The 17,575-nt window shown below is 36.9% G+C and overlaps 1 protein-coding gene across 1 annotated transcript in view; it reads left to right on the forward strand.

The window, feature by feature from the left end:
• Positions 1-17,575, forward strand: part of ft (cadherin-related tumor suppressor fat) — a 425,132-nt gene that overhangs the window by 140,721 nt on the left and 266,836 nt on the right. Inside the window, exon 2 of the mRNA XM_074129946.1 lies at positions 10,392-15,919. Coding sequence (XP_073986047.1) covers positions 10,709-15,919 — 5,211 coding nt within the window. The 5' untranslated portion in view covers positions 10,392-10,708. The remainder of the gene's footprint in view (positions 1-10,391; positions 15,920-17,575) is intronic.

The following is a 17,575-nucleotide window of genomic DNA, read 5'->3' on the forward strand; positions in this document are numbered from 1 at the left end:
TAAGGGAATATTATAATGTTGTACTTTACCAACAATGCTTAGTGGATTCCTCCTTGTAAGATTTAATTTAAGAGTTCGTTAATTTAAACTAGAGTTTGTATTTTTACTTTTATTTAAGGCTTCTTAAAATATTTACCACTTTTTAAAGGAACATTTAAAATACTGAATCTAACTTGTTCCTAAGTTAATTCTTCTGCTGTAAGTGTCATTTCAGTGCAAGCAAGTTAAGTGCAGATGGCACAATTAGGTGCCTAACCTGAATTGCATTCATAATTTTTTGTTTTCTTATCGAGGAATTCCGCAAAGCGATTATTATTAGACCTGCTGTTCCGCTAACAGCTTCAGGTGAGATCCTGTAGAATCTTTTGGTGTCGAGCAACTCACTGTTCTCTTAGTTCTTAGAAAGAGTGGGGAGCCGGTAGTCTGTGAAGGGAGCAACTCACCTCTTCCTTATATAGCCATCACTTAATAGCTCCCCCTGGAAGAGGATTCTAAGTAGTTTATGTTACTCTGTAGTATCCGCTGATTATCCATATGTTTATATGACTCCGATAAACATAAGGGCTCTCCACTTATATCTCATGCCCTCCACTTTCCTCAGATGTTCTGTGGATGGATTCCTCCGATAATAAAGAAAATGGTACTCTTTAGGGAAATGAGAGAGGAGACTGATGCGCCCCTTTCGCAAAGCCTGTTAACCACCTATGCTTTCTAGGGAGATAACAGGGAACGGAGAGACAGGCAGTTTGGAATAGAGCATTCCTTAATTCACTCTGCAAAGACATATCCTGCCCCTAACATCAGGGAAACCCCAGGAACAGAGAGGAAATGGAAAGGGTATAGATGAAGAGCAACTCCCTGAAGCCTTAACACCCTTTCCCCTTAATGAAAGGGTCATCCTCTTCCATTACTGTATACTTCCAAAGATTTTCTGGAGATTTCAAGTGTCCTCCCAAACGTTAAGTAGGAAAGCTACTTACTCCGAGGAGGCGCTAGTTACCTCGGAGACTCCCTTATGTCACAGTTACCTCTTTGCCATCCATCCTTCGGTATGGTCCCCGTAACATCCCTGTGGCTAGAGCAAAATAGAGTGGATGAAATAAGGAATTACCACAATCTGTCCCATTTTGTACTCACCCCAATCGTAATAATATTCTATTCAATTAGTATCGAGATTTGGATTTATACTTTGTTTTTATCAAATCTCAAAAGTTGTATACCTACTACCAAAATGTATCCACATTCAGAGCTCTTTACCCATCAACTTGGTATCACGACTTGGTGTCACTTAGTCCTTTTTATATTATTTTAACGAGAGTCCATTTCAGTTTTTAAGAAGAGTGTACATTATTCTTTAATTTATTCTTATACATAAAATGTATGCATAACTATTTGAATGCAGATAGAAAAGTTAAGTTTCTATCTGCGATAAACCCAGAACCAGTGTGCCTGGTGTAGGATGAAGGGAGGTCATGAAGATAGAAACACATTTCCCTGCACTCATACTAAACCAGTACGTATGATGTGGATATACATATACATATATATATATATCCACTAGCACGAACATCATGCGAACATACATAATTCAGTGATCTGAGCAGTAACACAGAGAAGGCTTTTCGCCTACGCATGTATCCACTGCATCTTATATATATATATATATCCGCTGCCATCTTTATTACGGATTACTTTATCGTTCACTTGGTGTAATGAATGCAAGAAGGCGCTCGTGCGCGTGCACATATGTATGGTTCAACTTTGTGAACTCTGTTCACATTGAAAGGTTCAAATTCCATACACTTTCTTTTAAGAAAGGTTCTGCAGCTCTATAAATTCTTAATATGTCATCTCCCCCCCTTCCGCCGGGCATTAGAGAAGTTTTCTTTTTTAAGGAGAAATTTCGGAGCAACTTTAATTTAAGGATTAGAAATCCCTGAATAGGGATGACGGAAATGATTTTGTTTTCCAATTTTTCGAAAACGAACTTTTGTATTTTAAGGTGCGTCCAGGACGTTTGGTGCTTCACTGTTGACTTCCGGGCAACATTCTCTTGTTATGTACAGCGATGTTATTTTATTTTGAATACAAAAATTGTGCAGCCAAAAAGTCTATTTATGTCTTTCTAGGTGATACTAATCGATTAAAATTTAATACATTAATACACGATCTCCTAGATCTAGTAATCAACTAAAGGTTGAAAAATACGTAAAAAAAAACATTGAATTAAAGTTCTACATAATTAGTTAAAGGGGGCGCCATTTTCTTTCACTAGTGTACAAAACGACACTTTATATAGGGTAATATTTTACGTAGTATTTAATTCGACCAATTAAAATAGCTGTTTCATTGTTAGTTTCTAAGCCACCATTTTTTTTTGGTTTAGCTTTAAAAAAAAGACACACAGATGGGATCATCCCCCTCCACATCTAACAACTCTTCTTTATTGAATTAAATTTTTTTCTTTACGCCATTTGGGGGGGGGGGTGTTGAGTTAATTTTTACGCTAGGAAGTGTTAAAGCTGGTAAAAATTAGTTTTCAGGATTTTAATCGATTAGTATAACCTAGAAAGACATAAATAGACTTATTTGCTGCACCGTTCGAAAGGTGATTGTGTGTAGAAGTTTTTCATGAATAGTGCACGTTTTTTTACATAGAGGGTCGTTTGAAAAGTCCGGGCAAAAATAAAAACTACTTAATTTTTTGGGGTAAACCTTTTTTATTTTTCAACATAGTCTCCTTTTAGGCTTATAACACTTCGTCCAACGCTGCTCTAGTTTGTTGATCCCTTCCGAATAATAGGATTTGTCCAAGTCTGAAAAATAGCCATTCGTTTCTGCAATCACCTCCTCGTTTGAATAAAATCTTCATATTGGGGAACAAATAGTAGTCCGAGGGAGCCAAGTCTGGAGAATAGGGGGGATGTGAAACGAGTTGGAACCCTATTTCCATTAATTTTGCGACCACAACTGCTGAGGTGTGAGCTGGTGCGTTGTCGTGATGGAAAAGGACTTTTTTGTGGGCCAATCGTGGGCATTTTTCTTGCAGCTCGGTTTTCAAACGGTCCAATAACGATGAATAATATGCACCTGTAATAGTTTTACCCTTTTCCAGATAGTCGATGAGGATTATTCCTTGCGAATCCCAAAAGACAGTCGCCATAATCTTTCCGGCCGAAGGAACGGTCTTCGCCTTTTTTTGGCGCAGATTTCCCCCTTGGTAACCCATTGTTTAGATTGTTCTTTGGTCTCAGGAGTGTAGTGATGTATCCATGTTTCATCCACAGTGACGAAACGACGCTTAAAGTCCTGCGGATTCTTCTGGAACAGCTGCAAACCGTCCTTGCAACACTTCACACGATTTCGTTTTTGGTGGTCAAGCGTGAGCAATCGCGGCACCCATTTTGCGGATAGCTTTGTCATGTCCAAATGTTGATGCAAAATATTATGTACCCGTTCATTCGAGATGCCCACAGCACTAGCAATCTCACGCACCTTCACTCTTCTGTCATCCATCACCATATCATGGATTTTATCAATGATTTCTGGAGTAGTAACCTCAACAGGGCGCCCAGAACGTTCAGCGTCACTTGTGCCCATATGGCCACTCCGAAAATTTTGAAACCACTTATAAACTGTTCTAATCGAAGGTGCAGAGTCACCATAATGTTTATCAAGCTTCTCTTTAGTCTCCTGAGGCGTTTTGCCTTTCAACACACGAAATTCTTTTTCGTCCATTTTTTGAAAATCACTCGACTTCCTCGATTCAAACGAATGCCAAACACAAAGAAATAGACCGATCTGGCTGAAACTTGGTGTGTGTTCTTCCAAGAGATGCTACTAACTAAACATAACCTCGATACGCGCCAGTAGTGCTATCTCTCTGACTTTGCACGGACTTTTCAAACGACTAAGTCAAAGTTTTTGGAAAAAATTAGAAACTTGCTATTTCTTATGTTTGGGCTACAAAGTAAAATACTTAATATTATTATTTTGGAATGCAAATTAGCTTATTTCAAAGGAAATATAACCTTCTTTCTAATGAGCTTATTAAAATTGCTGTAGCTATAATAGTTTGAGAAATATAGGCAACTTTTTGCTAAAAAGTAGTAACACCTTGAAAAAAACCTAAAATTAAAAATATCTATAAAACGGAGCCGAATGGAGCCATAGTTTATATGGAATTTTTTGTTACAAATGATGCCCAGAATCACCTCCCGAATATAATATACAGGTATACACCCTGTATATTATATTATATTATTATTTTTTAGAAGAAGAATCGGTTATTCCTGGCAATAAAATGTAAAACTTATTTATTCCCTATGTGGCACACAAAACGGTTGCTCTTTATGAAATTGTTTGTGTATACCTAGTCCCCTTTCTCAGCAAGGATGGACATCAACCTGTAGGCTGTGTATACCTTGTGCCTCTCAGCCGCCATTCATCTTTATAACCATATCCCAATAATCGTAAAAATAACCTTCAAATTTTAATCGTATTAAATTTTATTACTCTATAATGTAACTTAACCTTCAGAGGGTTGCCTGTCTACGTTTAAAACAGGCGTTCTTCCATCTTGAAATCTTTGACATCATCACGATGTCAGGAACTTTTGAGGAACTCTCGGAACTCCTTCTTAAAACTGAATTCGTGAACTGAGACCTAAAAATGCGATGATATTTCTCATATTGCTGTAGTTCCTGTTTCGAATGGTAAAAGGAACTGAATATACTGATGTAAGTGTAAATATTTTATTAAAGAACAATACAGAAAATGAAATTATCATAAATTTGTGTGACCATTTCTTTATAATAATATAATATCAATGAATAATGAAGTCGGTAAGAGAAATAAAAAAAAAAAAAAAGCAGAAAACTGGTCAGACCTGTTTCTGATTTCACTAATCTTGATTGCTCTTCAAGTATCAAACACAGTAGACACTCGTTTTCAAGCCCCGGTACTCGCTGCTTCACTTGTAGAAATTAATTAATGTTTCAGTTAGTTTTTATACTTGTTTTATTAAGTATTTTTGTAATTGATTACTTTGTGCATCCATCTATACAATATAGGATGTGCTATTTTGAGTAATTATTATTAGATTCTTCTTCTTCTTTTATTTTATTATATTTTTAATGGAAATATTTAATTTCTTTTAATATGAAGTTTTTTCTATACCGGAAATACATGTTTTGTGATACTCTCTGTATTACGCATTTTTATTTTTTTTTTTAATTTACATTAGCAGGTATTTTTTAAAATTTTACGTTTCGATTTTAAAATAATATATGCAGTTTAATTATGCTTAGATTATTTTTTAAGTAGGATAGTGAATAATGTCTTAGGCTCCATAATATTATAAACAGCAGAAGTATGAATCTTTCGTTTTATTTTCCCCCCGGAATAATAAACTTCTAACACAACTATTTAAGTTGCGTGAACTTTTTTTAAAAAATTATTTTCGATAAGTGAAGCCTGTGCAAAAGCCATTTAATATTTAGTAAAGATTTAAAGTTGAAAAAAAAACAAAAAAACTTTAAGGTATTTTTGAGTAATCCCACGTAAGTTAGTCGGTGCTTAGGTAAAACATGGTCCGTGTGAAGTACAATAACTTGCTTACAAAAGCTTGGGTTAACAAGAATGGGTGTGGGAAAACATAATTGAAAGAAAACTGTGAAAGAGCTCAGCCGTAACAAAGAAAACTAGAAAATGTTCAGCTTCTAGGAAAAGCGGTGGCCCTTTTTAAGAACTTTTGAAGCTTCCGGTTTTGTAGAAGAAAAAGAAAAAAAAATCTCTTTTCTGAACAGGAAGTGGAATTAGTGAGCGAAATTTCTGTGGGGCGGGGGCAGAGTAAATAATTAGCTGCACTGTAAGGTAGTTTTTAGGCGTAGAATTTTTGTTCTCGACAATCCGGTAGAATCAAAGACTAGCTGTATTTGTTTCTCTACTCTAAATTAAAGTGCCGTATATCTAATAAAAGTAGCTGAACAAATTAATTTGGGTATAATTTTACTTTTTATCAAACTTTAACAGAGGAATTATTATTATAGCGCAGATTTTCTTATGTACAAGTTTTAGGTGGTCCTCTACTTTGTGAAATAGTTCAAATTTTCAGACTCCGTTTTCTCCGGTAGTGAGTTGTCCCCGACCTTTGGTTCACTCAGACGCTTATTTCCTGGCAACTATTTCTGAAATTCCACTCTTTTTACTTCATAAGCCTGTCCCAAAATAATAGGACACCTTTCGTAATTCCAACGTGTATGCTTGCTTTTTTATAACTCCTCCTCACCCTTTATCATCAAGCGTGATTTCATTGGAAATAATTTTTCTGAATAAAATCAATTATGCTGAGGACGATATGAGGAATTTATGAGTTAGGCTTGAAATTGAAATACAATGTAATCAGAATTCGAAATTTTAAGAATTTTTTGAAATGAATTTGGGTAATGAATTTATTTTTTAATGGTATGCATCTGTTTAGAACAATTTAAATATTTCTTTTTGCTTGCTACAATCAGCGCGTTAGCACTATAAGTAACAGTGATAACCGAGTAATAAATGATAAGGTAACGAGTGGAGAAGTTACCCAGCGGTAACACTCCAAAACATTAGACTGTTCAGTCGCTCTTTTCACTTGAGAGGAAATCACGAGTCATTGTCTTTTAAGACGTCTTGTCCGGGTTATCAGGAAGAGTTCTAGAAAAAAGATTTTGAGCAAGAGGATTTTATGAGATTGCAGGCTGAAGTGGAGTTTTCTGTATCATGTTTTAGCTGTGTACAGTCAGTTTGGAAACATAAAATGGAGCGTGTACAATAGTTCAAAGTATTTTAGATAGAAGGGACTGAATCCCTTTGGAGATTGGAGCGTTTGATTGAACCCTACACAGCTTTATTCCAAACGCCCAGATGGGTTTCAAAACAGAAGTATAAATCTGTCTTCTGTTGTCCTGAGGGAGTTTTGATCTATCGTCTAAGAATCTTTTAAGTAGTCTATAGCATCTGTTTATTTCTGTTCTTTTTAGTCTAGCGTAAGGGTTAAATATTTAAATTAACAATAATATATAGGGAATTTCAAAAAAATATTCCTTTATTTCGAAGACTTTGTCCAAAAACTTCCATCACAAATACGTCACTTAAAAATAATTTTATTTGAATAAGGAGTGGCTATTCCGAGTGGTTCACAGATATAGAATGCGGTGGCTAGATATTTCTGTTGTATTCTTTATTTTTTTGTGTTTGTAACTCAGTCTGCAACCCCACTAAACGCCCTTTCAGGGAAAGTTATGTGTACCCCAACTTCACCATAACTTTTTAGTTTGAAGGGTGACTAGAAGAATGGAATTAGCCCTAGTGGCCTCCACTAGATACCTGCATTCAGACCCTTGCTCTTCCAGAACTATCTTAAAACATTTACCCAAAAAATTACTGCACAATTTCTTCTAGTATTTTTCTCTAACATAATAATATCATTCTTTTCTGTAAAATATTCGATAAATTGTAGAGATTCTCGGTTCTGATTGAAGCTGAAAGTTGTATCTGTAAAGACTTTCTTTGTTACGCATTAATTTAAAATAATTGAATATAGATTTTCACAATTTTTTGTTGTTGTTGATTCTTCTTTATGTGTGATGATGCTTTTTCTGAAGCATCTTTTATCATTTAATTTGCAGCATCAGTGCAGGAAATCATCATTGCATTCCAACGTAACTAATGTTCTTTACAATCTTTCATTTTCGTTTTTTTTTTTTTTATTAAAACAAAATTATTAAAATTGTTTTTAAGTTTAGAATGTCTCTACAAAAAACTCAAATTTCTGTAAAAACATAATTCAAGCATAAACTCAAGTTATTGTACTTAAACTCTTAGTAATCGCCAGTTCGTCGCAGCTGGCAGTTTACAAACAAATTTCTGAAAAACTTAAGTGATAATTTCTCGCTTAGGCTTTCCTACAAAATTAAAATATTAGCTTTTGATTTCATGAAGTTGATCTACTCCTTTGACAGCCTCCTTGGTTTAGTTTTAGAAAAATATTTCTTAGGTAGGATCAGTTTTAAAATAAAATATCCCGGTTTATTTTGAACTGCAACAAGTTTAAACTTGTAGACGAGCTATAATATTAATGCTATACCTATAATAGCTTGTTTAGAGGTTAGTCACTTGTGTATGAAGAAGTAGAGCTACTTTATAGCATGCAGTGATAAACTATTTAATGATACTTGTCACTCCCGTCTCTTCTTAATTTCTTTTGCCGCCTTTCTTCGCCCAGAGGAAGGCGTGTTCAAGATCTTTGTTTTTTTCCCAACTAAAGAAACACTAATTTTCCTCTCTCCATTCTTAATATCATTTCCTTTTGATCTATTTCTCCTCTTATTACGTTTTCTTTAAGACTCCCTTTTCTCTTGACACAAACATGTTCTCTAACAAAAAAAAAAAAAAAAAAGAAAAGAAAAACCTTTGATCTGTTATAGGGAAAAGCCACTTTGGGTAGGATATCGTTCTGGGAAAAGAAACCATTAAGATTGGTTACGCCATGATGGGCATATCACCGTGACTGTGTTGCTCCTCACCTAATATTAGATATGCTCCCCCTTTTATACTTCCTTGTATTGTGTGAGTTAAATTACTATTTAAACTCTAATAGTTTATTAAACTCAGAGCTTAGAGCTAAAACTCAGAGCTAAAAAAATTTTAAGAATAAAACTTGGCAGGAATGTGTTTAGCTCTGTGGTTACCGTTTACTGGGTTCTGATCCTGCTGTCGGCCATTAGATTCTATTTTTTTGGTTGAATGATTTTTTGAAGCTGTAAGTTACAGCTCTCATTTTTCTTTTTAAATTTTGAGATATCTTGTAAATACACTCGTTGATTTTCGAACTAGTGTTGTTCAGCTGAGGTTCAACTCGAGCCTTATAGCCCTCGAAGCTCGAGCCGTGAAGCTCAAATTGGAGGCGCATAAAACTGGAGTTGAAGGCTCACAAAGTGCAAGCCTTTTTAAATTCTTAAGGAATGACGAGTAATCAATGAACAACGAACATTTTAAAAATTATTGTATTCATTTATACAAAAATATGTTTGAAAAATTCATTAGCTGCTATAACTTGATTTTATTTTAAGAAATGAATTTTATTAATTAGTACAAATAAAATGCTTCATATATAAAAAAAGCTCGAGTCTTTTGAGCCGAGCCTTGGAGGCTCACCGAGCTCTCTGTGAGGCTTCAGCTCGAGCTCTGACTCGAGCCACCCGCTGAACCCTCGAGCGCTTAAGGCTCGAACCTTATAGCCTTATAGCTCAGCTCTTGAACAACACTATTTCGAACTCAGAGGATATCACTTGAATGTTACTAGTAAATACTCAATTTTAAAAATTTGAAAGCTACCAAATTGGGAAAGCTACCAAACCCTCTCTGTTTTAAACTCAGAAATTTATCCTTAATTCTAGCTCTAACTACAGTATTGGAAGAGTCTTGCTTTTTTTTTATTATTTATTCTCACCAATTCCTGTAATGTTTTTGTACGTTTGTTTTCTGTTAACACCTTCAAATTGCTTCCCGCATTCTAAACGAAATCTTCTATGCAGCCTTTTACATCTTTGGCCATTTCAAATCTCTTTTCAGATCACAGTGACAGTCCTAAATTAAAAAAAGCTTCAACTATGAAAACAGAATATGCAGTCCATTAAACCTATCTCCTTTTGTTTTTCTTCTAACTTAATATGTCCCTTTTACTGGACTGGGACCAGACCCTTAACAATAGCTCTTTTAGCCTTGATTGCCCGCTTTAAGGGCCCAGACCTCGGATCTAAAAAGCAATGATTTATTTCACTAATAATTCAATTTCGCCTCGTTTACTCGTTGAGTAAAGATAACGGTTCCGAATTTAGAAAAACAGCAATTTTAAGGGCTGAAACTGCGCATATGCTATAAAATGCGCTATTAAGTCCATCAAATGAACAAATTTAGACAGTGTCACAAATTAAAGAAGTATGAACGCTCTGCCTTAAGAATATAAACTTAATAGCGCTAGTTTCCATTAAAAAATACGTTTAATTAGATATGAAGCATATTAAACAAGATTATCCATAAAAAAGTTTTATAAATGTGACCATGAAGTAAATATTAAGGAACTGTTAATGAGTGAACACTTTTTAAAGAGGAGTTTATTTGAACATTAGTAACGATCTTCTTCAAGTTACTTATTAATTGTTTAGTGTATGCTACTTGATAAATAGAATATTATTAGTGTCGATCAAAATGCAATAAACTTTAAATGAAATAGTTTAGAATAATGGTGATGGAGCCAAGGGAGGAGATAGTGCTTCTAATAATAATTAATTATCTGTAGCAATTTGAGAATGAAATTAATAATAGATGTATATGCGTGTGTGTTGCAGATCTGGAGCGCAAGGACCGCGGTGGTGGGGGCAGAGGTAATGACAGCGAGGAGGTGAGAGGACGCATTGGGAGGAGCCATGAAGGTGGAGGTCGGAGCCAGGTGGAGGGGCTGACGGCCGGTCCTTCAGTTGTCCGTGTAGCGCCGTCATAGAAAGGTGCGCTACTGCTGCTCGTACCAGAGAGGCAGTAACCTGACTAGAGTCAGTTCGTCCGTGTGAATACAACCCCCCAGGTGTGCCAGCGCGTTCACACAACTATAATCCATTGATAATCTACAGTAATGGTGTGAGTGCGCGTGTGTCTGTGTTGGTGTGTAATGAGATTAGTGACGGTGTTGCTGGTGGTTGGCTGTCTATTGACAGCGGCCCATTGCACCACGGCTCCGCCCCCGGATCTACAGCCGGGACAGATGCAATCTAGGGCCGTAGAGACTAGGGTGCAGTTTGAAATTGAAGAAGGCAAACCTAAAGGTACAGTTGTAGCTACAATACCAACTAAACGTGGCTTCACTTATAGATTCAACGAGTCGCCGGCTGAATTTACTATGAACGCTTCAACGGGTGAAATAAGAACGACAACCGTTCTTGACCGGGAAGCTCTAGCTGCTGATAGGTTCGATTTAGTAGTGCTATCCTCGCAGCCCACTTATCCAATCGAAGTGCGTATTGTAGTGTTAGATGTGAACGATAATTCGCCTGAATTTCCTGAACCATCTATAGCGGTGACATTCTCAGAAAGTGCAGCAGCTGGCACAAAAGTACTATTAGACGCGGCAGCTGATAAGGATGTTGGCATAAATGGTGTGTCAGATGATTATAGAATAGTGGCTGGCAATGTCAAGGACAAATTCCGACTGGAGGTGACAGCGAACCCTAGCGGCGAAACCTCTTACCTTCACCTTCAAACGACCGGCGACCTTGACAGGGAGGAAAGGTCATTCTACCAGCTGAATATCTCCGCAAGAGATGGTGGTGCGCCGACTAGGTACGGACATTTATTAGTGAATGTAACAATTTTAGATGTCAATGACAACCCCCCAATTTTCGATCATAGTGATTATAATGTGTCATTGATTGAGAGCGTACCTCCAGGAACTCGAGTGTTACAAGTAATGGCCACGGATAATGATGTGGGTGATAATTCCAAAATAACTTATTACTTATCAGAGACTGAAAGAAAATTTAGTGTTGATCCTGAGACTGGAGTAATCTCAACGGCTGAACCTCTTGATTGTCCGCATCAGAATTGCCTTCAGGCCACTGGTGCTAAGCCGGGAGGCGGTTGTCCAAAATCCTGTGTGTTCACGGTTTATGCCCGAGACCATGGTTCTCCTAGACAAGATGGAAGAACATATGTTACTGTGAATTTAGTTGATGCTAATGATCATGACCCTGTCATCAAGTTCAGATATTTCTTTCCAGCTACAGTGGATTATGCTACGGTTGATGAAAACGCGGCTAATGGTTCTGTTGTTGCTGCAGTTTCGGTAATTGATCCAGATGAAGGTTTAAATGGAGAAACTACAGTTGAAATTAAATCGGGTAATGAATTAAATCATTTTAGTCTAGAATATAGTGAAACGTTTCATATTGTTAGAGTGAATGGTATTTTAGACAGAGAACACATTAATAAATACAACTTAACGATAACAGCCACTGATAAGGGCACCCCTCGCCGGACAGCCATTGCCTTCCTGATTATACACGTCAACGATGTTAACGATCATGAGCCGGTGTTTGAGAAAACAGAATATTCAGCAATCTTGAGTGAACTGGCTCCACCAGGCACGTATGTAGCTGGTATCACGGCCACCGATGAAGATTCTGGAGTCAACGCGCAAATTTATTACGCTTTTGTTTCTGGTAACGATCAACAATGGTTTGAAATGGACACTAATTCCGGTCTGATAACAACTAAAGCACCTTTAGACAGAGAGGTTCAGGGTACGGTGGAATTGAAGATTTCTGCTAGAGACGGTGGACCTAACCCCAAATGGGCATACACACATTTGAAAGTACTAATTTTAGATGAAAATGACGAAGCTCCAAAATTTTCCCAAGAAAAAATTAATGTTACACTGTTGGAAAGTAAACCGCCAAACACATTAGTAGCAATGCTGACCGCGGTGGACCATGATCAAGGTACAAACGGAAGTGTGACCTACAGTCTTCATTCTGACGTACAGAGACAATATCCAGGTATGTTCACATTAAATTCCCTGACGGGCAAGTTAACTATAAACACAAAATTAGATAGAGAAACTATACCGCATTACGATATTAGAGTTATCGCCAGAGATCAAGGTCTACCGCCTCAATCATCCACTGCAACCGTCTACCTCAGAGTTCAAGACGTTAACGATAACAGTCCTGAATTTTACCCACAACAATATTTTGTATTAGCTAGCGAGAACAATCCTGTAGGTACCTCTTTAGTGCAGGTATCAGCTAGAGATCAAGACGATGGTGATAACGCGGTCATTAGGTTTAACATTGAGGATGGGAGTAATGGAATGTTTCAAATTAATGAAAAAACCGGTGTAATTTCCGTTAAACAGTTCCTAGGGCGTTCACAACAAGCATTGTATAAATTAAGAATATCTGCCAAAGATAAGGGTGACAGAAAAGCTGTGGAAGATGCTATTGTGGAAATAATCAAAGAATCGCATGTGGAAGATTTAGAATTTGAAGCGTATGGTACTTATACTTTTCAGATCTCCGAAGACCATGACAAGAAAGAGCCATCAATTGGGAGAAAGGTGGGTAGGGTTCAAGTTAGACAACAGCATCAGAATCACGTTAGATATTCCATTGTGTTCGGCGATGAAAATAAAAGCTTTAAAATAGACGAAAGAACAGGCGAAATAACTACAGCGAACAGGATAGATAGAGAACAGTTTCCATTGTATAGTTTAACTGTAGCGGCAAGATCTGGACTCTCTTATGGCAAGTGTACTGTCAATGTGACAATTCTCGATGAAAATGATAATCATCCAGTGTTTCCAAGAGACAGGGATAGAATTAGAATACCAGAGAACGCAGCTGTCGGCCAGGAAGTCTATTTAGCCATGGCTGTTGATAAAGATTCAGGGCCTAACAGTAGAATAGTGTTTAATTTAAGTTCAAATCCTGAACAACACTTTAGAATAGTGGAAGCCACCGGTGTAGTGTATTTAAATAAACCATTCCGCGGGGAACCTGGCACATCTTTGACCTTAGAGATCACAGCCTCGGATTCCGGTTCTCCACCTCTTTCCTCTAAACATCTAGTCACAGTTACAATTGATGATGTGAACGATCATACGCCCGTTTTCGACCACACTTCTTACGAAACATCATTACTGGAATCAACTGCGGTGAATGATAGATTTTTCGCACTTGCAGCATCAGATGCAGATCTAGGATTGAATGGCCTGGTCTCTTATAAGATAATTGAAGGGAATTCTGAAGGAAAGTTTGGTGTATTTCCCGATGGTTTCATGTATGTGAAGAGTCCTTTAGATCGGGAGGATCGTGATTATTACTCGCTAACAGTTAGAGCCAGCGACCATGGTTCTCCGCCGCGATCTTCCATAGTACCTGTCGTGATACACGTTATCGATGAAAATGACAACAAACCAGAATTTACAAATTCAACATTTAAATTTCAAATACGTGAAAATGAGCCTCCAGATTCATTTGTAGGGAAATTAACCGCCACTGATAATGATATTGGACGTAACGCTGAGCTCACTTTTTCTATTGGAAATGCCAAAACTGATTTTGCCATCGATCCAAAGAATGGTTTTATAAAAACTTTACACGTTTTCGACCGAGAAGAACTGATTGAAAGAACTGGACAAAATTTTGTCAGCTTGGAAGCAACGGTCACTGATAACGGCATCACAAGACTCAAGGATAAAGTGAAAGTGAATGTTTATATTACAGATGTTAATGACAATGCTCCAGAGTTCCTGAGGACTCCCTACAAGGTTCAGATATCTGAGGGCTCTAGTGTGGGTACGCAGGTGTTAAGAGTGTTCACGAATGATGCCGATGAAGATCTCAATGGCGATGTATTTTATACATTGTCTGGTGGAAATGAAGAAGGAAGATTCACCATTGACGAAGCAACTGGCCAGATAACTATAAGCAAAATGTTGGACAGAGAGACTACCTCCAGGTATGTACTAACCGTTGTAGCGCATGACGCCGCAATCACAGCTAGACTGAGCGCTACATCTTCAGTAATTGTGGATGTGCTAGATGAAAATGATAACGCTCCAGAATTCACGCAAACTGAATCAAAAATATCAGTTTTGGAAAATACACCTGTTGACACGGAGCTGATGCAGTTCAGAGCCTCGGACGCGGATCTAGGTATGAACAGTGAAGTTTTCTTTTCGATTGGTTCTGGCAATCGTAGGGATACATTTCATGTGGACCCAGCTACAGGATCTTTGTACCTGCATAAACTGTTAGACTATGAAGAGTTGAACTCTTATGTGTTGAACATTACGGCTAGCGATGGAGGTAATCCTAGATTGTCTACAACACTTTTGTTCACAGTAAATGTTCAAGATTGTAACGATAATCCTCCTGTGTTCACTAATACCGCTATAGTACGGCAAATTCATGAAAGAATTTCTGAAGATTCACCCATTGTTACAGTCACAGCTGAAGATCCAGATTCAGGCACCAATGGTGAGATAACTTACTCAATATTGAAACAAGAGCCGGGTGACCCTAATCAACCGGGCAAGATGCATTTCCAAATTGATAAGAGAACCGGTGTGATTAGGACAAGATTGCCAATAGATAGGGAAGAAGTGGATACTTTCAGATTGACCGTTGTAGCTACAGATCAAGCAGAACCAGAATCAGCTAGATTATCGGCTGAAAAACTTGTGACAGTCATTGTTGAAGATGAAAATGATAACGCTCCAACGTTTGTATCCATGACCGCCGCTGTTATAGCTCCTCCCAGAACCCAAGGACAGCTTATAATGAATGTTTTAGCCACAGATCTGGATTCCAGTACAAATGGTTTAGTTACATATGATCTGATTAGCGGTAACACGGATTTGTTCAGATTAAATAGAAATACTGGGGCTGTAACGTTGAAAAGGAACCTACCAGATCCAGAACCTAGATATCAGATTGCTGTAAAAGCTACAGACGAAGCTGTACAAACGGACAGGAAATCAATGGACACATATATCACTTTAATATGCACAAGTCAGACGATGGGCGGTGGTCCTAGTTTTGAGAATGACTCGTTAACTGGCAGTGTGTACGAGAACGAACCGGCCGGAACTAGTATTGTTTCAGTGCGCGCATATTCCGCTACACAGGATGAAATCGAGTATTACGTGACAAATGTGACAGGCGCGACAGGTCAAGCACAGAGAATGTTCGACATTGACCCCAAGTCTGGTGTACTGTCCACGGCAGTAGTGTTGGACAGGGAAGCCGGACAGGAATGGTACACTGTGGAAGTTTATGCAATCGTCGTCAACTCCAGAAAGCCAAGAGCTGCTGCCACTAAGGTCAGTTCAAAATTTTGTATTTTTTTAAAATATTTATTGATGTATTTTTAAACAAAGAAAAAAATGAAAAATCACATTTTATTTTAAACTTTCTTTTCATTATTTATCTATATAAAGTGTTACATATTTCAACGATACTGCTTATGGTTGTTGTTTTTTTGAAAGCTTAAAGCGCGGCATTAACTTAAAAGAAATAGCAATTACTTTAGATATAACTAAACATATCTTTGGTGCAGAAGTCACTGTGCGGCCTCATTAAGAGACCGCTCCTGGATCTTGAGCTTGAGCTCAATAAGTCAGCACTCTCAGGACACACACATGCACACATCGATTAGAGGGAGAGCCGACGATATATCCTCTCTTTACATAAAGGAAATCGATTACTCTGTACCTCTGGGGAACGAAATAAAAACAAAATAAGTAACGAATGGAATTCTCTAATGAGGCCACAAAATAAATAAATAAAAAAAAATATTCTGAACCCAGATGACAACTTATATTTATTTATATCCACTTTTTGTTTTTTTTAAAAGAATTTTTGTTGAATTAAATTTATTTCTTACTTTCAATTTACTAACTTACGGTGGAGTAATCAATAATTGATTGATTCGATTCCTAATCGATTTGATTAGCTTTAAATTTAAATTTTACTCTTTTCACCCTACAAATATCTAAAGGTCCTCTTAAATTTCACATTCGATAAACCATTTGAAGATAAAACCAATTTGAAAATTAACTGTACTTTGCAAAAAAACAACCTACTAAATCCCAAAGTCTTGCTTTTAACCAAAATACATCATCCAGTTTGCAAAGCAATGATAATGTGTCGACAAATTTAAATTATTCATTCTGCAATGTTCTGTAGTACAAACTGCATTTTTTAAATATTCTATTAAATGGAAAATAGCTTTTGCTTTTGGAAATTCATTTAAATTAAAAAGGTGAGATTTTAAAGTTGGCCGCTGGACGGATGCCGGTAATATTGGCTGAGGAAGTAAAAAAAATTAGTAAGAACTGGTGCGGCGTCTTGAAAAACAAATTTACCCATGAGGAATCCATTTAGAAGATAATGTTCGTAATCTAGATCTGCTTAAAAATAAATAAATTGTAATAAAATCGAGAGTAGAAAAAAAAATGAATAAACCAGAAATTTAAGCAATGAATGGCATTCATCACGTTTTATATGCTCAATTATGAATGTAATTATTTATTGAGCGGTGAAATTTGGTGACGCAAAATTATTACTGAAGGTTAGGTGTGAATTATTAAATTTAAACTTGATTCTGCTCAAGGCGTTTAATATGACATAATTATGCATCAATCTGCGCATGTACGTACAATCACGGAAAGTTAGAAGTTACTTAAAACTCTATTATCTTGTCTCTTTTTAAAAATTTATAGATTAAAAGACTTTTTTTCTTCAAAAAGCTGGCTCTGTCAGGTAGAGAATTATTTAAATTGTGAGGTAAGGATGCTTGGTTAGGGGGTTTTTATTATTAATATTTTTCGCTGGTTTTTAAAGGAAGTTATTCGGTTTCTTTCCGGAAATGAATGTTGTAAAGTTCTTTGCAGAAAGAGAGAAATCATTACCGAATGATCTGAATCCGAATGATGAATCTTCAGACCATTTTAAAACCAAAAAACTGTAACACGCTA

The sequence above is a fragment of the Rhodnius prolixus genome, unplaced genomic scaffold (genome assembly GCF_049639745.1).
Source record: "Rhodnius prolixus isolate KJV_2025 unplaced genomic scaffold, Rpr scaffold_21, whole genome shotgun sequence".
NCBI classification, from domain to species: domain Eukaryota; kingdom Metazoa; phylum Arthropoda; class Insecta; order Hemiptera; family Reduviidae; genus Rhodnius; species Rhodnius prolixus.